This window comes from Dreissena polymorpha, chromosome 3, assembly GCF_020536995.1.
Source record: "Dreissena polymorpha isolate Duluth1 chromosome 3, UMN_Dpol_1.0, whole genome shotgun sequence".
Classification (NCBI taxonomy): Eukaryota; Metazoa; Mollusca; class Bivalvia; order Myida; family Dreissenidae; genus Dreissena; species Dreissena polymorpha.
Window position 1 is genome coordinate 112609416 of NC_068357.1, and position 26395 is coordinate 112635810.

Consider the following 26395-nt stretch of genomic DNA (forward strand, 5'->3'; position numbering starts at 1 on the left):
ACGGAGGCGGACGTCTCCCCACCTAACAAAATAAAAGAATCTTAATTTAATGTCAGATATGAACAATAATGAAATACAGCATTTAAGTTGAAGCGGATGTACTTAGTGAATGGGGTGAAAAAATAATGAGAAAAATTGATACATATTTTGTGTGGTTGTGTGTAAAAATGTTTCTTACCGCAAATTGTATTGCTCCGTTGTACCTCGCAAGCCAAAATGAAGGCAGTTGTTCAACCAGACTGTATTTAACAAGGCTTTCGGAGACTCCGTGCCAAGGATCCCCTTCTCCCAGAGCAGATCGATGTCGGTATCACTCAGCGGATGGGCCTCCCTAGGACGGTTTCCCATACCCTAAATTGGTGATTTATATTTATTATACTGTTTCATTTTACTTTTCGACTATATTTTTTTATTTAAATTTATTTTTTAAGTATTCTTTCTTTCGTAGGCTTACAGTATTACTTTTAATGTGACTTTTAGACTTTTATTTATTAACTGCAACTTTATGTCGACAGGGTATTAGTTTCGTACAGACTACACTTGGGATTTTTTCCCAATTTTGTCATAAATGATACGTTTTCTGTTGAATATGTTATTTTTGCCAAATTTCTTTTAGTTATAACCGTTCATCTCAATTTTACCTGTTTCTTAAGACTTTTTTTCTTTGCATTGTAGGTGTCCCTTGTGAGTGCAAATTGGGCTCCAGTCCCTGTCATGACTGAACATCCATAGCGATGTCGTTTCAGGTACCTGTCAACACTTGCAATGATGCCACGGAGGGAGCTTGGTTCAAAATCTGTGCCATTTGACTTTTTAAGGGACAACAGGAAAGTGGCCAAATACTCATCAAGAAGAGTTGGTTCTATGTGGTGGATTTCTTTTGATTCAGCTTTTGACATAAGAAACCTTTTAAATTTGTTTATGTCAGACAAGGTCTTCGATACAGTCTTTTTATTTTCATTTTGGACAATGAAATCACCAACATCAGTGAGGTTAACATCTAAGAACTCTTTATTCTCATGCAGATCTAAAGTTGGGGGGAAGACATTGCTACTGGATGGTGCGTTACTACTGGGGCTGGTTTCATTCTCAATGGTCAATTCAATTTCATTTGTGAACAAAATAGATGGATCAAACCCATATTGTTCCTGGAACTGGCTTAGTGTTAATTCCACTTCAGTTGCTTGTTGCTCATGTTCATTATTTAATTCATCCCAAGTTAATGAGAAATTGACTTTGTCAAATTCGTCAGACATTTTGAGGGGTTTACGATTTCGCAGACGATTGTGTTCTATAGTCAAAGGGGAGCAACTCGAACTGACTTCTTCAAAGGGGAGCAACAACAACAGAACCTATTTGCAACATAGTGTTAAATTTACATAATACTAGAGGTTTTAATAAAAATAAATGACAAAAAACACGGTTTTTTGCTACTTTTATTTGTTTTAAGGTCATTAAGATTGACAAACATTTGAGATTGTTTTTATTATTGATGCACTTGGCAAATACAGGCGACGAGGTGCGTGGGAAAAAGTAGTCCCGGTTCGGCAGTTGATGACGTCATTTCGTGCCATTGATTATAGCCTTGCCGTTGATTATAGATGAAATTTAATCAACGGGGCTTTAATAAACCGATTTCGGTGTAAAAGTGGGATAAAATAACTTTTGACCCAGGGGTCAGATCAAAATTCCAAATAGTGCACCGTCGCACATATGCTCATAGCTACCATGTGTGTAAGTTTCAAGGTTCTAGTGCTAATAGTGTAAGAGAAGATAGTGGCCAATAGGGGTTGGGGTGGGGCCCAAAATTTTGTTAATATTGAATATCTCTTACGACAACTCGGTCTATCTCGACCCATCGTCGGATACCCACGACTAATTCATTCCGTTACTCTCCAGCATTTTTAAAACATTTCATATGTCCATTCGCTAAAATGTGTTACTAAGCCAGCTTCTTGTAATTTTATTTAATTAAATTGAAGTTCCTCGGGCCGTTATACTTGCCGCGGGCAAATTATAGACGTCCGGCCCAGCTCTGTCTCGTGTTAAAGGCATCTTTTCACGTTTTGATAAATTGACAAAATTAAAAAAAAATGTTTCAAATTTTCAAATTCCCTTCAAATGGGCCTTTTCACGTTTTGGTTAATTGAGAAAATTAAAATAATGTTTAAGATTTTCAAATGTTCGTTGAAGTTATGATATTTTTGAGTAAACAGTAATACTGAACATTAACCATGCTCTAAAATATCCATCATATTCATCTTTTGGCAATTTAAAAACCTGAAAATTATAAAGCGTTGCAACGCAAAACGATTTAATAATTTTGAGATTTCTGTTGTATAGTTATATTTTGGGATGCTACGAGGATTGCTTATTTAAAGTATAAAATACATCACCCATTGTATGAGCACGGATGGCTGAGTGGTCTAAGCGCTAGACTTTTATCCCAGGGGCAGTGGTTCGAGCCCAGTTACTTTTTTCTTTCTTTAACGTTATTATTGTTTTGACTGGGTTTTTTTCAGATAAAATTTTTACATTAAACAATATAAAGCATTGAATGACAAACTTCAATTTATGCCAAAATCTGTGAAAAGGCCCCATTTACCCATTTATACCTAGCGTCTAGAAAAAGGCCTTGGCAAACAGCGTAGACCCAGATGAGACGCCGCATGATGCGGCCTCTCATCAGGGTCTGCGCTGTTTGCTTAAAGGAATTTCTGTAGCAAATATTCTAAATATAAAAATATATATACTAGACATCCCTAATTTTGGAAGTAAATTGATCCAATTTAGAAGGATGTGAGAGTCCACTAGGCTTAAATGGGTTAAGTAAGATTCGATAGAAGTATGCGCGAAACAATACTTTTCGCTATTTTGTACCCTCTATTTCTTATGTTTTATTTTTAAAAGCTGCTCATTTTGTAGTCATATCAGTAAAAAAGTGATAAGCGTTTATCTCGTATAAATATTCACTTTATATATATACTTTTCTCTCTACTCATTTTCTCAGAGGGAGCTGTTATTTTGTAATCCTGCTAAGAAATTTCATTGCGAGTAAAGTCGAGATACAGAGTGAATATTTTGGTTATACGAAAGAAATCCTAATAACTGTTTTGCTGATTTGGCTGGAAAGTGAGCAGCATCAACATAATAATAAAAGTAATAAAGGGTATAAAACTGGGAAAATGCATGTCTCTGCATGGACGTCACCATCTTGACTATCACTTTATTACTCTCTTTGTCATTAAAGTAATAAAGACAATCTTTCGTTCTATTGCAGGTTATTCCTGTGATGTATAGTAAGATATATAAAATAGCTGTGGAAACAGGTTTGAGCAATAAGCGAGTAAATAAAATGTAGTAAAAGGCATTTGAGATGTTCTATTTCTTTAACATCTACTAATAATTATTTTACAATTTTAATTACAGAGTCAACACGACGGCGTGGTGATTGAATAGTTTACTTTACATTGCAGATATTTGATCCTGATTTATAAATGACATACATATCTTTTGTTTTATTTCAAAAATATAACCACGAGAAATAATAAAATCATCACATTAAACATTTCTTGGCAAATGTAATAACACTGAAAAATGAGGTAAGATATGTTCACATTCGTATTGTTTTCCAACTTTCTACGATGACAAGGTAAACAAAAAACTTTTATCGAAGGTCTAGGGTCGACGTAAGAACGTATTTAGAACACTAGTCAGGTGTAACACGTGTATAACAAGAAAGTAATTCAATGGCCTTCCAGCCTAGATGTTGTCTCTACATCCGGAAAGCTCGTGTGTATGCAACGCCGGACTTTGACAATAATTAAACAGCTTGTTGCTCTCAATGTAAAGTTCTTACTTAGTTTTCCTCTGTCACTGTTTGTTTCTGTGCCAATATGTTAATCTCTATGCAATATATTTTCTCCCTTTTTTTGCTATGCCATTTTATTTTTATTCCGTGCAAATGTGTTTTCTCTTTGCCGGTGTGTTTTTATTGCGCCATTGTGTTTTTATTTTCGATTGAGTTTTTCTCTGTGGCATGGACGTTTTGCTTTGCCATTGTGTTTTTCTCTGTAACAATGTTGATACATGTGCTACCATATTTTTCTAAGCGTTGTTGTAGTTTCCTCTCTGCCATTGTGTTTTTCTTTATGACAATGTGAATATTTTGGGTCTAGGTAACCATGACCATATAGATGTATTCTTGCTATTTGAATACAAAGACATGAATGTTTAACTACTATAACTGACATTTCAATTTAAATTAAGTGTGCATTAACGTAAACAAACAACAAATAAGAAATTTTATCATTCTAGAAATTACAAAATGGTTTAATATGTTTCATATTATGACGAATGGGTCATATCGGATCGAAAACTCAAAGTTGACAATCACATGCTATCACACATATTTGTCTTGTATTTTGTTTTAATTACATTTCTACTTTACTATCATTTGTTTTCCAACACGTGCAAGTACTTATATTTACTAATGTACTTATATTTAGAAACTGATCATTGTTTTATATACATACAATAATATACGTAAAATAAAACGCAAACGTGCGTAAATTGTCGTTCCAGATCACGCTATGCACAACGCAAACATGCTAAAGTGTCGATCCAGATCACGCTATGCACAACGCAAACGTGCGTAAAGTGTCGTTCCAGATTAGCCTATGCATAATGCAAACATGCGTTAAGTGTCGTTCCAGATCAGGCTATGCCCAACGCAAACGTGCGTAAAGTGTCGTATCAGATCACGCTATGAACAACTCAAACACGCGTAAAGTGTCGTTCCAGATCAAGCTATGCACAACGCAAACGTGCGTAGAGTGTCGTTCCAGATCACGCTATGCACAACGCAAACGTGCGTAAAGTGTCGTCCCAGATTAGACTATGCACACCGCAAACTTGCGTAGAGTGTCGTTCCTGATTAGGCTATGCACAACGCAAACGTGCACAAAGTGTCGTTCCAGATCACGCTATACACAACGCAAACGTGCGTACAGTGTCGTTCCAGATTAGGCTATGCACAACGCAAACTTGCGTAAATTGTCGTTACAGATTAGGCTATGCTCAATGCAAACGTGCGTAAAGTGTCGTTCCAGATAAGGCTATGCACACACCAAACGTGCGTAAAGTGTCTTTACAGATTACGCTATGCATAACTAAAAACGTGCGTAAAGTGTCGTTCCAGATTAGACTATGCACAACGCAAACGTGCGTAAAGTGTCGTTCCAGATCACGCTATGCACAACGCAAACAAGCGTAAAGTGTCGTTTCAGATCACGCAATGCACAACGCAAACGTGCGTAAAGTGTCGCTCCAGATTAGGCTATGCACACCCCAAACGTGCGTAAATTGTCGTTCCAGATCACGCTATGCACAACTCAAACGTGCGTAAATTGTCGTTCCAAATTAGGCTATGCACAACGCAAACGTGCGTAAAGTGTCGTTCCAGAAAAGGCTATGCACAATGCAAACGTTTGTAAAGTGTCGTTCCTGATTAGGCTATGCACAACGCAAACGTGTGTAAAGTGTCGTTCCAGATAAGGCTGTGCACAACGCAAACGTGCGTTAAGTGTCGTTCTAGAATAGACTATGCACAACGCAAACTTTCCTCAGAAAAGACACTTACCACCTCAAATGGATTTACTTAAAGAAAACATTCTTTGCGCGTGTAAATAAGGCATCAATCTCACCATCCGAAACAACACACCACACGTTGTATATCAATTGTATTTTTCCACAAACACCTGCTGCACGTGTTATGTGTCCGAGTCTCTCGATAAAACATAAGTAATGCATTGAATATACAATAGACGTGTTTTAAGCCATATATAAAGGATATGAACATACATATGGGAATGTATTTATTATGAAATCTTAAATATAGTATCTGTAAACATGTGTTTATTATTGTTGCATCAAATCAAAGAACACTGTTTCTTGAATAAAACGAGCACTTTTCGTCGAATTCAAAGAGAATCCTTTCCATAAGTAAAACGATCTACGTTTTAAAGAAAAATAGACGAGTGAATAAAAAGAGTAATGTTTATTTTCCTTAACCTTTCCCGTTTGCCGACCACTACATAAACTATACACACATTACTTAATATGTGATAAATGAGTCATGGTGTCCCCAGGTGTCGCTTCTCAAATAACCCGTATGCTTATACGAGTTGTACGATGGGAATTACTGTGTTCCGACATAATGTGCATGAGACTTCTTCACTCACTATTGAACGCCTTGACTGTCTTATAATACCAAACCTTGTGATATTACGTCAATCTGACTGTGCATGAATGCCTGTGACCATAATATATACATGCATTATCACAATATAAAAATATATAATTCAAATATATACTTATAAAGCATTAATATATAAAAATATATTTTTTATATATAGATAAAAGGAAAAAATATACAGATACGAATGTATTATATACAGATAATCTTCCATTATATAAAGGCATTACTTCTTTATATGAAGGCAAACGATATTTATATGAATGCCTGTAACCAATAAATATATGCACAATAACAATATATAAATACATATTTTGAACATATACAGATAAAGCATTATATATAAAGATATAATTTTCTTATATATAGATATATAATATTCCATTTTATAAAGGCATTACTTCTTTATATAAAGGCAAAAAATCTTTATATGAACATAAATTAGTATTATGTTACCACGGATTACTCTGGTATCACACACATTCAACACGCAATTTCATGATAGTTGTTTTGTCATTTACACCCAAGCAATTAAAGTCGTACAGTGACATAAGTGATATGATGTCCGGTGTTATCTTCTCCGGTCTGAAGCGCCGTATCACTCCTTCTTCCACTCCAAGTCGCTCAAGTATCAAATCCATATCGATTGTTGTGAATTGATGCAAAACAAATTTTCTCCCGTGTGTAATAAAAGCTTCATCAAATGTTTTCTTTCATTAAGATTATATACATGCTTATGAAATGTTGTATTTATGTAATTTATTTCGATGTTCATCAGCAACTTAACTTAGTATGGATTTATGTTATGACGTAATTATCTTAATAAAACAACTATTTAGGATCATACAAAACATTAAAATCTTTCTGTACTATAAATTTATCTTTACGTGTTGAGATTACATATTTACATAACTGAATTTAAGATTTTTAAAATATTTTTCAAATTGTATCTGCATATAAGGACGATATGTGTTTATAAAATTACAATTTATGTTTATGTAAATGTATTTTGCCTTTATATAAACAAGTGATGCCCATATATAATGAGAAAATATTCGTTACCATTATTACATAACGATTTATGTTCATATAAAGATATTTTGCTTTCATATAAAGAAGTAATGCCCTTTTACAATGGAAGATTATCTGTGTATAATACATTTGTATCTGTATATTTTTACATTTTATCTATATATAAGAAAATTATATCTTTATATATTAATTTATCTGTATATATTCAAATTATGTATTTATATATTGTGATTATGCATATATATAATGGTTAAATGCATTCATGCACAGTCAGATTGACGTAATATCACAAGTTTTTGTATTATAAGTGAAGGCGTTCCATAACTCACCATTTGCAACCGCAAACATTATATCAGTAGGCCTAACTTTTTGCATGCACTCCATGTGTGCATCCTATATGTGAAATTTAACACGCTTATTCATCGCAGTTGATACATAAACATACGTTTTCATATCAACTGTATTGTAATAAATGTATTGTTTAACTGTAATAAGTAGATGCGGTATTACAACACAAGAACACGCATTTTATTGCACATTCATGCATAAACAAAGTGTTTATAACGTTTTAAGGTAACACAAAGGAAACGTTTTCATATTACAGCATTTGTTTTTATAAACAATAAATTATTCTTGTTTAGAAATCATTTCATTCCACCGCTCCTCCACGGACTATATATCGTTTTGAATCATACATTCCAAAATAAGTCGGACGACGATTAAAATTGAGTGATAAATGAGTAAAACTGCAGCATGCGTTTAAAATGATAATGCATTTTTAACAGCAAAATAAACCATGATTGGCAGCAAAGTTTAAATAGTAATTCAATAATTAGCCAGCTTTAAAATATGACTTATTATTTAAATAAAAAGGTTAATCCATAAACAACTGTCTAGGTGTGGACGATATAAAACCATATCCTCCAACTTAATATGTAAACCAAAAATAAGTTTGGAACAATGTACAGAAATTATCTGACACTCCTTAGGATAGGTCGGGAAACATTAAGCAAAACAAAAAAAAAATACGCACAATAAAATGAAGTGTGTTTAGCATTGCATTGTATAGATAATAATTTTTTTAATGTCTAAAGAATGTAACCTTTTCTCCAATCAATAGCAACCCCATTGTCTTTGGAGGATACACATGGATAAATTTATCAACTGCGTAAGCGTAACTACGTTCCTGCGAAATCGCATAATTATCTCGATTATCAAAGGAATCGTTAGAGAGACCAGCATCGCATGCCATGACACAATTATTGAGCAATGTTACATCTTAGGAACGGCGCGTATTTTATATTAAGTGGACACGCGAATAACAACTTCGTTGTGTGGATATTATATTTTTCATCAATCAGATGCAATAAATCGGAATTATTCGACAACATTTATTATGAGGCGCTCAAATCATTGTCTGTTTTGTGCATTTGAAAAGTTATAAACATCTTTTAAAAATGTGTCTGTGTCACCTTTAACACATTTATGCCTAGCGTCTAGAAAAAAAGCCTTGGCAAACAGCGTAGACCAAGATGAGACGCGGCGTCTCATAAGGGTCTACGCTGTTTGCTTTAAGGAATTACTGTAAGAAATAGTCTTAATATAGAAATAAAGATACTTGACATCCCTAATTTTGGAAATTTATTGATCCAATTTAGAAGGATGGGAGAGTCCCCTAGGCGTTAATGGGCTACGTAAGATTGAATGAGGTATGCTAAACATATTCCGCCAATGAGATCTTTGCTCGAAACAAGAAACACTCACCTGTAAAACATACATGTACTTAAAACAGACCGGAACCAAGAGCTTGTATTGGGCTTCTTCGAATAATTCCGCAGTTATTAAACTTTTTAAAAATCTCAAATCTTTAATGAAAATCTCTGGATTGTTATGCCCCCGACGGAGGGCATATAGTGATCGCACTGTCCATCTGTCTGTCCGTCTGTCCAAATGTCTTACCGTCACACTTTGCGCTTAGGTTTCGAAAAATGCTCATAATTCTATGTCGCTTCAAATGTAACCTGCATATTTGGTATGCCTGTGTATATGGACAATGCCTTTCCATTCGCACACAATTGTTTTTTGCCCCTGTGACCTTGACCTTGAACTTAGGATCCACGTTAAGGTTTCGAAATCTGCGTTTAGGTTTCGAAAAATGCTCATAACTTCTATCAAAGCGATTTTCAGTGGCATATGTCATCCTTTGGAGACAACTCTTGTTTTTGAGCATCATTTCAAATATATGACGCATGTTCGAACTGTTTATAAAAATATGTTTATGCGTTTAAATATAAACGTTAACGTTTTGCATATATTAACATGTATGGGAAATGTTACATGAAAAACAATTTCACTTGTGAAAATTGTTATTCAAGCGACCCCTGAATTAGATGTATGTCCTTATGCATTAAATCGACGATACATAGAATATTTTAGCACAGAGTTTATATTACAAATATATAATTTGAAACTATAAACAAACAAATGCAATTCTTACATCTTGCAATTTGTGCAAATACAAACAGCCCTAGTTTCAGTTACGTGCATGTTTTACCTAACCGTAGGCGATGCATAAAGCAGAAGTGTATAGCTATTTAATGGGTTATGAATTAAAAGCTTTTTAATTAGGCAGAACTTTAAACGATTGTTTTAATAGAAGTTTCCCTACTGTTCGTAGAAAGATTACGATATTGGAAAAATAATTTGGGAATCATATTATGAGAGCGTCTCCCAAGGCCTTTAGAGATTGAGAGAATAGCTGTTGATACATTCTATTGGTATCAAACATAATTGCAGTCTTATTTTGAGAATATAACAACACATTTTATCAAAATGTTATGTTTTTATTGTTATTGAAATTTAGGTTTTCATAGTGGATGTATTGAATCAGAAAGTAGAAAAAAGGGATTATTTCAGAATAATATTAAGATGTATCTAGATTTTCCTTGCAGTGTAAGTGTTTTCATTTATGTGTCTCTCGAAGCAATGGATTCTCAAGTGAAACCGTGCATTAATGAATTAACGAGAACTTTTATTGGAAACCTGAGATTTGAAGTCATTTGAAATCATATGCAAGAATGAAGAATACACCATCTGGAAAATCTTTCGTCCTCAGCCTTTGTATTGTTTTAACTCGAAGAAGCTTTCATCGTTTATTTTTTACTATAATATTGTACTAATCAGATTCCCATTGCTTTGTACAAGAGCAGTTTGATACTAAACAACAGTCATTTTTATACATATAGTCAAAGTGTATGCTTGCATATATTTTATTTTTGCTTTTAAATACAAAGTTGAGTGTGAATGGTCTACGCAGATAGTGAAAGGTTGAATTAAATGTCTTATTGAAGACGTATAAACTGCGTGGTACCTTCGACGCATGGATTTTTGCTCACTGGAATGTACTAGTACTTGATCCGTATTCAGGCATATACAGTGAGCGAGTAAAAACAGAAATATATATATATTATGTCACCATTGTAGTTCTTCCGAGATAGGTTTTTACATGGCGGAATACACACGACTTCCACTAGAAGTGTAAGTAACATATTTATGCCAAGTGTGTTTAGTTTAGTTAACAATGTTTTGTGTTTTAATTAACGAAACAAAATTGTTTATTCGCATTTATTGTTGTAATTTGTTATGCGAAGAATGAAATCCGTGTGACAACAGCAGAGGAAAATGTGTATTTGTCATACACAATCGTCTTATTGTGGGAGTAACAATATTTGTTTAACCCATTTATGCCAAGTGGAATCTCCCATCCTTTTAAATTAAATCAATTTATTTCCAAAATTAGAGATGTCTAGTATATTTATTTCTATATTTAGAATATTTCTTACAGAAATTCCTTTAAGCAAATAGCGCAGACCCTGATGAGACGCCGCATCATGCGGCGTCTCATCTGGGTCTACGCTGTTTGCCAAGGCCTTTTTTACTAGACGCTAGGCATAAATGGGTTAACAATAATTAAAAAATAAACATCTTACTTTAGAGTCACAATTTGTTTTTATAGCGTTTTATAATGAAATTATATATCTGGGATGCACGGGCATTCTTTTTACTAAAACAGGGTAATTTTTTTATTTACTGGTACAATCTCAGTAAAGTCGCTATTGAGGTTTGTGTTCAAACTCACTCGAAATTCATATTCGTCCGTAAATATAATTATTATATATATAACTCTCATTGAGCAGTAATACATATACAATTATGTTGATATTAACAACTTATATCAACTTTTCGAAATCAGTTTTACATATTCTTATATGGCTTTTATATCTGTTAAAGGAATGTAAATAACAATTTAAATTATACATTCTTGTTCTTTGAAATTCCGTTCATGGCACTCACTTTAAATGTCAGCAACAAAGGAAAAACAATGTGTGGCCAAAGACTTGTCCGTTGATGCATTTATATACAAGTATCCAAATGTTTATTACAGTAACTTATTGCAACAGAACCATTTGTTAAATAATTGAATTATAAGCGCCGATGGAATAAGGTACTATTCGAAACGACTGCAGTCGGGATCATCCAATTATAGTATGTGGCTGCAGGTGCAATAAACAATACGCCGCTAAGAAACTTGCAAAACTGAGGGTATCGCAGTTCTAGCAATATTAATTATTGCCCCGTCCCACGGTAAATTACATTTTACAGACATACTAACAGTCTTTTGTGCACCCAGTGGGAGAGAGAAAGTAACAAATGGCTTGTTCCGAAGGTCCGACAGCGAGGAGCTTATTATTTCTTGGTAAATTGATTTCTCTGTCATAAGTGAAATATATATGCTGTAAGGAGAATTTTTATTGCATATAAATACATGAAGTTCTTGGTTTCTTATGCTGGTGTGTGTTTCTTTTTATTTACATCTACTCAGGAAATGAATATTTTTGTATGTTTGCAAAAAAGAAGCCGGAACAAATATCCTTTGTAAAAAATATAAAAGATAATTAAGAATTCATTGATTATGTTGTCTTTGACATTGGTATTGTGTGGTGAGTAGTTAAGCTAATTCGATACTAATAATAAAAAGATGCTTCTTTCCCCTACATTCGTCACCATATTAAAGTTTCTAATACAGGTGATAATAATATTTAAAAAGGTAAAATTTTCAACAACATTTAGGGAAACGAGTTGAAAAATATTTTTAACAACTTTTTTTCCCCAAAAAATTTTCAACGCTGAATCAGTTGCGTATTTATATGTCATGAAATAATTACATAAATGATGAATGCATACACTAGCATATAAGTATATAAGCTGGGGAGAATTAATAGTCATCTAAATGATCAAAAACGCCCAATGATAGTCTGCTTTCGCGATTACGTTGACACAGAAACAATTCTCGCTAAGGCCTACAAGCTAAAGAGAAGCCCGTTTGGAATAGAAAGGCAATATCCAAAGGAAATAGCGAGAGCGCGAAAGGAATTGTATCAATCGCAAGAAGCTGTACAAGGGAGACAGTTACATCAGAAAGTCCAAATAAAATATCCAGCTAGAGTGTACATCAACGGACGGGTGGTACGCGATATGTTCCCAGAATGGTACAGCATGCTCGCTACAGATAGGCTAAAACAGTGTCCGACCAGTCATACACATGATAAGAGTAGAGTGTACTCTAATGAAACCGTGGTAGAACGTCGCGAAAATGACGAGGACAGTGATGAAGATGGAACGGACGAGGTGTTTACATTTACCTAGAGCAAAAGTCAACAAAATCCTCCCATCGTAAACGCCCATCTCGATTTAACCAATCAAGACTGCATTGAAAACACACAAAGCGAAAGTAGGCCAAATTACGCGGACCGTAGTGAAAGCACGAGAAAAGAAAATGGCTACTTACCGAAAGGCGGTGATAAATCCAACAGGGGAAATCAATCACGAGCGAAATTGACACAGACTGTTCGCAAAATCAAACGCAAAAAGCGCATTACTCCGATGCAGTAAAACAAATTAAAAGTGGTAAATCCTCACAAGCGCAATCGACCAGAAACACACAGAGTGTTGGAAAAAAACCAAGTAGCGGTACTATTAATAAAACACGGACACAGAACTCAGCCAAGCGCGGTGAATGGGACCAGAAATAGGACAGCTGTGGAGAGAACACGGGGATTCGACTTAGTATGTTAAACGTACAGGGACTAGTTGGAAAACGGTACAATAAATTGCAATCGGTCGAAATGAAAGAACTGTTTGCAAAACACGATATTTTATTATTTACTGAAACATGGTCGAACAAACTGTACGATTATTCTGTGGACGGGTTTCATTCTTATATATTAAACAGAAGTGTTAAATTAAAAGGCTCAAAAAGAGATAGTGGGGGGATAATAATATTTATATCTGATCAATTGAAAAATGATGTTGCATTCTTAAAAAATACCGATGATTGTTTTATATGGGTTAAATTAAAAGGCAATTTGTTTAAAAGCAAGAGCGATGTTTTACTCTGATTAGCATATAATGTGCCACAAGGAAGTAGTAGAGAAATGTTTGTTAATGAAAGCATATTTGATCTAATTTTAAACGATATGATTCAATTTCAATGTAACTTTAATAATAACTGTGAGTTTATTGTTTATGGTGACTTTAATTCAAGAATTGTTAATAAACCTGATTATGTCGAAAATGATGGTTTACACCGTTTCAATTTATTACCAGATGATTATGTTGTAGATATTATTTTACCGAGGATAAGTCAAGATAAACATGTAAACGAGAATGGTAAATGTTTACTTGATTTTTGTAAAATGTCTGGTTTAAAAGTGTTAAATGGTAGAGTAGGGGTCGATTGTCAATTAGGAAAGTTTACTTGTGTAACGAGTCGAGGATCGAGTGTTATTGATCTGGTTATGTGTACGCCGTTGTTGTTTTCATGTATTGATCAGTTTGAAGTACTTGATCCGAATGTATTATCTGACCACTGTGTAGTACAATTTCACATGACTTGTGTTAAAAATAATTGCTGTGTTAATGACAGGGTTATAAATGAGTGCGATAAAGTACCGCACGTATTCAAATGGGATAATGAAAAAAAGGATATTTATATACAATCTTTCAATAATTCAGGAACTACTCAATGTTTGATTAATATATGTAATGATATCGATCTTACAAATAGTTCGGCGTCATTAGATAATTGTTTAGAAGAATTTTGTACTGTAATTGATGATGTCTGTTCACCTCTATTCAAAAAGACCATTAACACTCAAGTTAGAGGTAAACATCGCGATAATAACAGTAATCTATGGTTTAATGACGAGTGTCAAAGGGCAAAATCTGAATTTTATAATAACTTGAACATATATAGAACGGACAGGTCGGATGAAAATAGAATTTTGATGGTTCAATACCGGAGCAACTATAAATGTTTAGTTAGAAAACATAAATATAATTATGATTTAGAGCAGACAAAGATTTTAGAACATAATCGATTATTAGATGCAAAACAATATTGGAATTTATTAAAGGGATCGCTAAAGCCATGCAAGTCAGATAAATTAAAGACTGATTTTTTTCGATACTTCAAATCCATTAATGATCCAGACACCCATTTTTATCAGCCAGATGAAGACATTCTGTTTTTTAATGAAAGATACCTAAATGAGGAATTTCAGGTAATGTTTGATGATTTAAACATTGAAATATCTCAAGACGAAATTAAAAAGACATGTAAATCTTTAAAAAATGGTAAATCTGCTGATCCTGATTACGTTTTAAATGAGTTTCTTAAACACGGTGTTACAAATGAATCCTTTCTTAGGGTTTTACATTTACTTTTTAATAAAATGTTTGATATAGGTTATTTCCCAGAGGCTTGGAGCGAAGGATTTATTGTTCCGCTGCATAAGAAGGGGGATTTAGATGACCCGAATAATTATAGAGGAATAACACTGTTAAGTACGATAGGAAAATTATTTAGTAAAATAATAAATAGTCGATTGAACATGTGGGGTGAAACATACAATGTGTACATAGAAGCTCAAGCCGGATACCGAAAAGGTATGGGAACTGTTGACAATATTTTTGTACTGCAGGGTATTATTAACCATATTTTGAATCAAAATAAAAAACTGTACACAGCTTTTGTCGATTTTACGAAAGCATTTGACTTTATAGTAAGAGATATCATATGGTATAAATTGATATAATTAGGGGTACGTGGTAAAATGTTGAATATAGTTAGATTGATGTACAATGTTGTTAAATCGAAAATAAAATTTAATAATGAAATCAGTCACGATTCGTTGACATGCTATTTGGGAGTGAGACAAGGTGAATCTTTATCGCCATTTTTGTTCTCAATGTATTTAAATGATATCGAGGAACATTTTATGCTAAATAAGTTTGAAGGAGTTAATCTTGGTATGTTAAAACTGTTTTTATTGTTATATGCTGATGATATTGTATTATTTGCAGAATCGGAAGCCGGACTGCAAAATGGATTAGATTTATTAGAGCAGTATTGTACTAAATGCAAGCTATGCGTTAATGTGAATAAAACAAAAATATTGATTTTTAAAAAAGGAGGACAGAATAGACGAAATTTAAATTTTTATTACAAAGGACACATTGTAGAAATTGTGAATAGTTTTACACACCTAGGCATAGTATTTACCACTGGGGGTTCTTTTTCATTAACGTATGATGCACTCTCAGGACAGGCTCTTAAAGCAATATAAAAGCTGAAATCTAATTAAGTTAAGTACCCAGATATATCAGTTAATCATAGACTTGATCTTTTGAATAAACTTATTGAACCTATTCTAAGCTATGGTTGTGATGTATGGGGGTTAAAAAATAGTGTTCAGATTGAAAGAATACATATACGATACTGTAAACAAGTGTTAGGCGTGAGGTTGCAAACACAAAATAACTTCGTTTATGGAGAACTGGGACGTGTACCATTAATAAATAAACGTATCATTTGTGTTTTAAAGTACTGGTTTAAAGTATTACAATCCGATGATGTCAAGTACATAAAAATTGTTTACGATATGTTATTAGATGATCATGATATATACCCAGAAAAAAAGTCTTGCGTTAAATCTCTCAAGGATGTATTAGACAGATTAGGTTTCAGTGATGTGTGGTTTTTTCAAGGGGTAGGAGATATTTTGATATTTTTATCAGTAGCGAAACAACGAATGTCTGATATGTTTTTGCAAACCTGGTCAAGTGAAATGGAAAACACGACCAGAGGTAGAACTTATAGACGTTTTAGTAGCTTTCAGTTACAACCATATTTAAATTTTGTAAATGTCTCAAAATTTAGGATGGCGTTAACTCGTTTTAGAGTATCTGCCCATAGACTTGAAGTGGAAGCAGGAAGATGGCACAAGCCTGAAAAGATACCTTATCAAAATAGAAAATGCAAACACTGTAACGTCCTTGAGGATGAATTTTATTTTTTACTTGAATGCCCAACATTTATTAATTTACGTAAGAAATACATAAATAAATACTATTGGAAGAATACAAACATGATAAAGTTTATCGAACTCTTACAGACTGACAATGAAAAAAGTGTACGAAATCTATCCATTTTTGTTTTTAAATCATTTAAATTGAGAGCTGACTTATATTATCAGTAGTTTCTCTCCAAGTACCTTCATTTATTTATCTAATTTATATATATATATATATATATATAAATACAATATACGATAAAGTGTACATGAATTTGTTGTATTAAGCATTTGATCTACGCTATGTTAACAATTCTGTACGCCATTGACCATTTGTGAATATATTGTGTTGTAATATGTGTTTACTCATGGGCTTAAAGCCTAATGTATGTTGAATAAACTCTATAACGTTATATTGTCGACCGATGTGTTTGTCAGCATTTATGTAAATATTATTATTATTCAAATCCTGAAAGTGTGTCTGTATTTGTATGTCGAGATCGGTCAAGTATTTATAGATGTTGCAAACAATTCTACTACTTTTTACAATGAAATATTTTTAAAATAAAATCTACCTCTCTGATTCATTTAGCGGAGATGAGTATATGGTTTATTACGTTGGGGTTATTGATTAAACTCATTGGGTGATACAGAACTACGGTTTGAACACCTGCGACCAACCATCATATTTGCAATCATTTGGAATTAATCTGGAAGCTGAATTGGAATGAAACTGAAATCTGAAAAAATCATACCTTTATGAATGTGTTAATGTATCTATTGTTCATATCATACGTATTATATAACAGGAAGTTAACGCTAACTCTTGATGTTGCTAAGTGGATCTGGGTTGTAGTTTTTGATTACACAATTTAATTCTTATACGTCGATGCCTTTTCAATTAAAGCTAATCAAACGCACCGTTTATTGATTCATCTTAAGAAGAATTTGATATAAAACTGTGTGGGAGAGCCTTGTGTAAACGTAGGTATCGTATCATGGCGATGATTTGTAGTTGTATGAGAATACCTTTCTTTTATTTTTAGTTTGTATTTATTTCCATGATTGTCGAAATGTACGTTGGCTTCCTGCATTCAATTAAAAGATGAATTGATTATCACTTTCATCATTGGAACAATATTCAAATAAAACGATAGCAAATTAAATACCAACTGAAAATATACGTAAAATAAATATGCAGATTGTGTGGCATGGTAATACCATGGTAAACAAATCTCCAAGGCGCGGTGTGTGTTTTTACCAGTCATAATCTGATTTATTTGTCTTTATGTGTATTTTTGTATACTTCGTCAAATATATGTGTCGCATTCTGAGAAAACTGAGTATCATGCATGCGCGTAAAGTGTAATCATGGACGACACTTTCCGCTTTTATAGTTTTTTTGTTTCAAGGAAGTCCATCCTTACCGAAAATCAAGTTAAGGAGGAAAGTGTCGTCCCTGATAAGCCTGTGCGGACTGCACAGGCTAATCTGGGACGACACTTTACGCACATACATTAAGCTCAGTTTTTTCAGAACAAGGCTCATATTTTCAACGCTCGAGAAACTGATTGAGGTAACGAATGCGTCTTGAATGTTGACGTGTTATATTCAAACAGGAAATGTTCATTATTAAAAGATATGACGGTAATTCATCAATTACAATTGATTTTGTGTACGTTTTGGTAATACCACAATGTGTTTATACATAAATCGTGTAATTAGTAAACAGTTAAGGATACGTATCACGAGTTTTGTTTTATATATAACTAATTTATATTAGGTCTTTCGTTACATAACAACACTAGGAATGTAAATTTAATCACTCTTTGTCCGCATCATCCATGGGTCATGACGTCATATGAGCCGGATAGTTGCCGTCCTTAACGATCAAGTACTGGGCATGGTACAAGGTCTCGATAAGAACATAGAACGACATTCGAAGCAATATTTTAGTGGGAATAAAGTATGACAAAGGTGTCGATACCTGACAACTCGACCAGCTGCCAGTATTAACTGAATGTTATTGATAAAGCCAATAAAGACATGCATACATTTTAGGAATGTTAATCACTTATTACATAATTATGTTTTCGTGTCAAGGTAACACACCAACCGCAAGCAGATACTGATTTTTACATTTATATTTATTTACTTTTTAACGTTTAATTAACGTCGAATGTTGAATCAGTTGACGTATACAAAGGTAAGACAGATTTACATATGTCAATATATGAACGATAGTTAAATGTGGCACGAACCTTAAAGGGACATAAAGTAGTCGTGAAGACTCGGCGGCGACATTTAAAGAAACTTCTGATATACACCCACTCAGCACAGATGGTCGAGTGGTTTTAGCGTTACACTTTTACTCCGAGGGTCAGTGATTCAAGAACCAATGTGGATTACTTTTCTTTCTTTTTTTTTAAATTTTATTATTGTTGTATACTGGAGCTATTTAGTTCCGATGTTTACATTTATCAAGTTTAATGACAAACTTCAAATCATGCCAACATCCATGAGCAAGTCCCTTTAAATGGGTTCAACAAAATCACAGTAGTCACAGAAGAGATAAGGCACACGTCTCAATTCAAATGCGTTCTATCAAGAGATGGACTGTAGGGCAGAAGCATGTGTTGCAGGTGTGAGTTCAAGGCGACTGAAAGCACGTTTGAAAAATAGGCATGGCTTGTTCTCAATGATTTCATCACTATAACATCGTCACTGGGCGATAAATGTTTGTGTTTAAAATGACAACACCGTCTAAATTCCCCTTTCAAAAGAAAATGAAGTTGATAAAGATTTGAACATTAGTAACATACTCACAGCGAAGTACAGAAAATTTAATCACAAAAAGTAAACTTCGTTAAACGTGCACCGAATTTAAAATGGGATAATTGGCATTTTTGTGGAGTTATACTTTGACCTTTGTCAAACAAGTGCGTTTTTCCCAATAATTGCATTCTTCGGACGCGCATGTCAATGCTATAGTAATGGAATCGCTATTGGGAGGGAAGGATTCTTAAAGATACCACAGACATACCTATTGTTTCATTCAAGGCTATAACACAACCTCCGTTACAAATAAAGGATTATGTTGTTTTTATAAGTAAACGTCTACTTAACATTTTGGTTAATCGTTTTATTCATAAACCTTTACCTAAATTACCGTTGGTGATATGGTATATGTGTCAGGTATTTGTCCAGATCTAAAAGTGAGTGGGAAAGAACCCTGATATTAATAATGCTTTCTACTAACGCATAGAACTCTTGTTTCAAGTATGTTGTTTTTATTTAGACAAAATGAGGCTCTCATATTCCGTGGGTGACCTGGTGCTAAGACGAGTCTTTCCTGTTGCTGTCAAGGTCAAAGTGGATGCAATCGTTGACAATAGCCACATGCAAAGAGCCGCAGGAGCACAACGGGCGCTTTTAACGCCACATTGATGACTCAATCTTAATACAACATGATCAGAATTGTTATCTTCACAACATTTAGTGTATTATCTGTACAACAGACGGAAAACTGTGATTCCGGGCTGTCATTTATAAAAAAAATATGCAATAAAGTTCATTGGGTTAAAAGTATATTATCTTATCTACAGATGTATTATTTCGTGGTAACTAGATTTCTCTCTAATATGTGTCTCTTCAATGAACAGAAAATAGCGTACGTATACTTTGCCAAACCTTATCAAGTACGCATACTAATATATGTGTTAGTTTGTGTTTTGCAAACCGTCAAGTTATTTGAGGAGACATTTCAATATTTATAACCTATTGCTTGCAAGTTTAATAAAATGTTATAAATGATACACCCGTGAGTATGAAATAAGTACAAGCCACACACTAGTATATACTTATAATGTGTGTGGTTGTCATTTTCGTGTCCTCTGATCTGTTTGGAAACATTTAAGTCAATATATACTTTGTGTACATATATGTTACGTTTGTCTATCTTGGTATGTCAGGATGAATGGATTTTTTTTTAGAATGTCGTAGATGCAAAACATGTGACAGCATTATGTATTGAAACAGTGGCACATAGTTTTCTAAAAGGTGAAAGCTACCTTTTTGAGCAACTGAGAGGGGATGTAGATAAATGGTGTATTATTTTTCTTATTACTATTATTATTAATAATAATTTAACGTATTAGAACTTTGATGAAAGGTAGGCACACTTTCGACCTAACATTTTAATTGTTATAGACCTGTTACAAAACAATCAATGTATATGATGCATCAGTGTTGCTTACGCATATATTGCGGAAATTATACGGACAGTGCATCACCAAGCTCTTTGCTTATTAAATATCTAAGTAGATTTGGGTTCTAGTGTATGATAAAGTAATATACTTATCATATTCTGATGCGGTTTTATCACTCTTTTTACAACTAAACTAACTTAAATAATACTGTTAAGGATGACATATGGAGAGCACCTTCTAGTATCATGGCGAAGTTTTATTGTTTTGTTTTCATTTTATGTTTGTTGTTCCAATATTTTATGGTTGGAATTCACGTGGTATACAAATGCAATTATTTTCGATGTAGTTATGATATCTGTGAGGAAACAGTAATATTGTCGTTATATTTTGTGACACTACGAGGATTTCTTATATAAAGTATAAAATGCAGCAATGATAGTATGAGCACTGATGGCCGAGTGGTCTACTTCAAGGGTCAGTGGTTCGAGCCCAGTTGAGGGTTACTTTTTTCTTTTTTAAATTGTATTCTTGTTTCTTACTAGAGCTTTTTAGAATGAATGTTTACATTTATCAATTTATCAATATATTTAAAAGCATTTAATGACAAACTTCAACACATGCCAAAATCTGTGAAAAGGTCCCTTTAGGGCGAGTGGTCAATGACTGTGTAATACAGGACAAAACATCATACACAGCATCAAATAAACATGATTAAAGCTATATAGTAGTTGCATAGCAGTGGGGGAGGGGTCAAGCCATTTTGTGTACTCGTAAAGCAGTTACCGTTACAAAGGCGATAATAGTAAAGAAAACGGTGATACAAGGTATTGTAGAACATAAATTTATTTCATACATTAAATATATTACGAAAGCCTTTTGATAAGAAATAAAGGTAAACTGGCATACAATTCACTCTATCACCTATCAACCAACAGTGGCTGGATCACCCACTCTCTTGTAGTACCACACGGGCTGGTGTCTCCCCTCCCCGAGTGTGAAGTAGCCCCGTCCATCGGACGCCCAGGCTATGGACTCGCCCTGACCTTCTCGTTCGTATGGCAACTGACGTCATATGCTTCATGTAGTCACCGTCTGGTACGTAGTAATAGTTGACGTGGTCGAGGGTCTTTATCAGAACCTAGAATAAGATACGGATGAATAATGCGAGCAATTCTGTAAAAGCAGTTCAGATTAAACCAGATATTTTACACAAAAAGGGAGCCGGCTTTTTGAGGCTTTGTCAAGAGTGCTTATAATTGTTTTCTTCAATAAAGATCTAACAAATTTAGGATTTGCAAGGCATTTGAATAAGTGCAAACAACCCTTAAACAATATTCTAAAACATACACATCTCAGAAATAACATAGGTCACAGCAGGAAACGAAATGACACGTACATTCAATTTCAAAGGTTGCACGAAGTTATTGCTTGTAATAGACCGGAATACCCGGAGGAAACCCTCCATGTCCGGAACAGTAGCCACCAAGTTTCTAATTGCATTTAAAAAAGACTTATTGTTTCTTCCAAGTGCACAACACAACATCATAGTCGACTGAGAAAACCTCTCATTCCAGTAGATCTTGGGTTTCTGAAGAATAAGTTCATCTTATTTTACCTCATATACCGTGGGAATATGGGGTAGATATCTCCACTCACGTTATTCCCGAATCTCTTCCTGTCTCACTGTAGGCGGGGCAGAGATCTTATACATATTTTTCTTATCGAAAACGCATAGGTTTGTTGAATCAAAGTGCTTTGTTTTCATACAATAAATCTTACTTCATATCCCGAGGGTGATATATCCCCTCCTACGGGGTCGTTCCTGGTGCTGTCAAGGTCAAGGTGGATGCCATCGGTGACACTGGCGGCGTGCGAAGAGCCCCAGGCGCTAGACGGTAGCTTCACCATTCGGCCGTGTCCGCCGACAATCTTGGATACTACATAAAGCTCACCGTGAGGATCGACCATGAGGGTTTCGGCATTGTGTTCGCTCCAGCTGCATTGAAAATGGAAATCAGACGTCGAATATGGCATTGGTATTTATGCATCCATATACTTACATCATTTCAGGATTTAATGGACGATTTAATGTATAACTAATTCATTCGATTTTTGATCCAGTATAGACAATGTGATAACATAAACACATTAAACCAATCCGGGTGTATTATTATATGTTTAATATATTCATATATTTGTGGAAAAAGGTGACTCCATCCCACTACGAATTATTTTGTTTGTACAAGATTTTCTTCTCATTTAAAAAGTTTCCTTTTCAAATTTTCAAACAAAGTTGCATTTCACTTTCTTTACAGAGAACTATGTCGAAGAAGTCACATCAGAGCAGAGCTACGCAAACACAGATTTGTCTTGAATAAACTGTATTATTAAAATGAAATTAGTTCTGGCTGCTGAGATAACTCGTAATGTTTAACAACACACACAATTCTAAATATATGGATCACATTTTTGGAACCGTAAATACACAAAAAATGTGGTAACGAACGTGAATTTAAGCGTCGAGTCCAGGTCAACAGTGAGATGTGAAGGGAATGTCGCCGGCTCCTTAATTCGGTAAATGGTGTTGGCGGCTGGGTGGGCATTGCCGCCTATGTCGGCGATGTAGATACAGAACTCTTGCGGCTGGCCTGTAGATCAAAACAATGGAGTAAATGAATATCTAAACACGCATCAATTATAATTGTGTATGTAGCAATGCATTTAAATTGTACAGTAAAATTTGTGTACATAGTATTTAGGATTTTTTTTCAAATATAAATGTATCACTTATAATCAATTGATTGACATGTAAAACAAAAAAACGCGCATTACCATACCGGGACATTCGCCACAGGCAATATCCTCCCAGTCGATATTGGTGGCACCGTGGATTGTGATCTGTGCAATCGTGCTACCGTCGTGAGCAGAGATGGCGTAGATACTTCCGGTGTGGTCCCCGGAGTCGTTGTGCGTGTACAGAACATCCCGATGGAGGCGGCTGGCGCACAGTCCCGATGCCTCGTGGATTGCATTGCTGCTTACCGTAGCTACCTTTACACCGTGTTCAAAATGTGGCACTGAAAATCGCAAACTTTTTGCTAGATATGTGTATTGTTCAATTTATTAAAAAATGTTTAAAATCTAAAGGGTGTTCATTTCCTTGTTTAAAATATACAGTGAACAATTTGTTTGTATTTCTTCTCCATACCCTACCTTTTGGCTATGGCATGTTCAAGCATGTTCAAAATCTACGAAAAGGTATTGTCCTTAGTAAACTTCTACAATGTACAGGTCATTTTCTTGTTCAAAATCTACAATGCTGTCAGGCTATTGTTTAAATTGTACAGAGTGGTTATTTTCCTGTTCAAAATATACAATGTGCCGAATGTGGTTATGTTATTGTTAAAATTTATAGTGTAACAGATGGCAGCTTTTGTTTAAAAAGTATGGTCTGGAAGAAAGTCTGTTAATGAAACGGTGCCTTGGCACAAAATGAAATACTTTCTTCTTGCAGGGGATAAACGAATCTTAAACCTCAAAAATATAAATGTCTGTTTTATTTACAAAAAAATCCAAATTTTGACAATATCCACCTTTCTTGAGACTTTAATCATATAAATTTTAAGTCATTATAATACTGTCAGAACTTGTGGTTTTTATTAAAGAGTATTCATGTATATGTGATTCATTCCATTCATATCTTTTGTAATTACAATGTTCTTGTATCATATTCAAAGCTGTTAGAATATGCAACACCCATATATATATATATATATATATATATATATATATATATATATGGGTGTATATATAATATATATATATATATATATATATATATATATATATATATATATATATATATATATATATATGGGTGTTGCATATTCTAACAGCTTTGAATATGATACAAGAACATTATACATATATAGAGAGAGAAGATTATATATATATATATATATATATATATATATATATATATATATATATATATATATATATATATATATATATATATATATATATATATATATATATTTATATATATATATATATATATATATATATATATAGTAATATACGTAAAACGTAATAATCCAGATTGTGAATATTATATAATAAAAGTAAAAACACGTGTCTGGGATTTTAAATATATATTGATTTAGCCAACGCGTTTCGCATAGCTCATCAGGGCATAATACAATATATTACAACGTCAAAATGTCATGGAGATAACGTCATATCAATTATGACGTCATAACGTCAATAAATATTAAATGAAATTTAATTTGGTAATGTATACATGTATTTAAACCCAAATTAAATTTCATTTAATATTTATTGACGTTATGACGTCATAATTGATATGACGTTATCTCCATGACATTTTGACGTTGTAATATATTGTATTATGCCCTGATGAGCTATGCGAAACGCGTTGGCTAAATCAATATATATTTATAATCCCAGACACGTGTTTTTACTTTTATTATATATATATATATATATATATATATATATATAGAGAGAGAGAGAGAGAGAGAGAGAGAGAGGGAGAGAGAAAGAGAAGACAGACAGACAGACAGACAGACAGACATACAGACAGACAGACAGACAGACAGAGAGACAGACAGACAGACAGAGAGACAGACAGACAGACAGAGAGACAGACAGACAGACAGAGAGACAGACAGACAGACAGAGAGACAGACAGACAGACAGAGAGACAGACAGACAGACAGAGAGACAGACAGAAAGACAGAGAGACAGACAGACAGACAGAGAGACAGACAGACAGACAGACAGACAGAGAGACAGACAGACAGACAGAGAGACAGACAGACAGACAGAGAGACAGACAGACAGACAGAGAGACAGACAGACAGACAGAGAGACAGACAGACAGACAGAGAGACAGACAGACAGACAGACAGACAGAGAGACAGACAGACAGACAGAGAGACAGACAGACAGACAGAGAGACAGACAGACAGACAGAGAGACAGACAGAGAGAGAGATTGTTATAACCTAAAATATAACTTGACGCGCAAATACATTAACGTATTTAATAAACCGCCTGTCAAGCAATAATACCGTATCGCCTAGAAGGTCGTCCATTTACCGACAATATCGCGAAAATGTCAAAAATCCAGAATAACAACGACCGACGGGAGGACACCATTTTCAGTGCAGTTCTAATTTCTGTTGTGCGCGACTCTTCATTTTATTTAAATTTTACATGTATAAACAAAGAAACACGTGACTCGGAGGTGTAACGCCGTCTTAAAATAATTCTTATCTTTATAAAAGAAGTCGGTCGTTCGTGATCATAAGTGCCTAAATTATTTCAGTATTACAGTTATATGTTCGTCACTGATGTTTGTTGACGTCCACATGATATGTGAGCGATATTTTATGCCAAAATTTGCTTTGCTCTTTTGGAAGCGCAAGAAATCAAAGACACGGGGAATATTATGTGTTTTTT

At 34.0% G+C, this 26395-nt stretch overlaps 1 protein-coding gene and 1 long non-coding RNA gene across 3 annotated transcripts in view; one reads left to right on the top strand and one right to left on the bottom strand.

Annotated features, from left to right (window-relative positions):
* The window catches only part of LOC127871061 (uncharacterized), a 161791-nt gene extending 135616 nt beyond the window's left edge, over nucleotides 1–26175 (bottom strand). Inside the window, exons 1-5 of one of the 2 annotated variants that reach the window (XM_052413703.1) lie at nucleotides 26005–26168; nucleotides 23747–23986; nucleotides 23416–23557; nucleotides 22689–22905; nucleotides 21735–22047 (exon numbers count right to left, since the gene is read on the bottom strand). In XM_052413703.1, the coding sequence (XP_052269663.1) occupies nucleotides 21853–22047; nucleotides 22689–22905; nucleotides 23416–23557; nucleotides 23747–23986; nucleotides 26005–26092 (882 nt within the window). In that variant the 5' untranslated portion in view covers nucleotides 26093–26168 and the 3' untranslated portion in view covers nucleotides 21735–21852. Of the gene's footprint in view, nucleotides 1–21734; nucleotides 22048–22688; nucleotides 22906–23415; nucleotides 23558–23746; nucleotides 23987–26004 lie in introns of those variants that run through there. The other variant, XM_052413702.1, reaches the window with a different exon arrangement.
* Nucleotides 171–1422, top strand: LOC127871063 (uncharacterized). Its single transcript, XR_008045092.1, has 2 exons — nucleotides 171–359; nucleotides 676–1422. It is a non-coding gene; the product is annotated as an uncharacterized LOC127871063 (long non-coding RNA).
* Nucleotides 26176–26395: the final 220 nt, after the last annotated feature.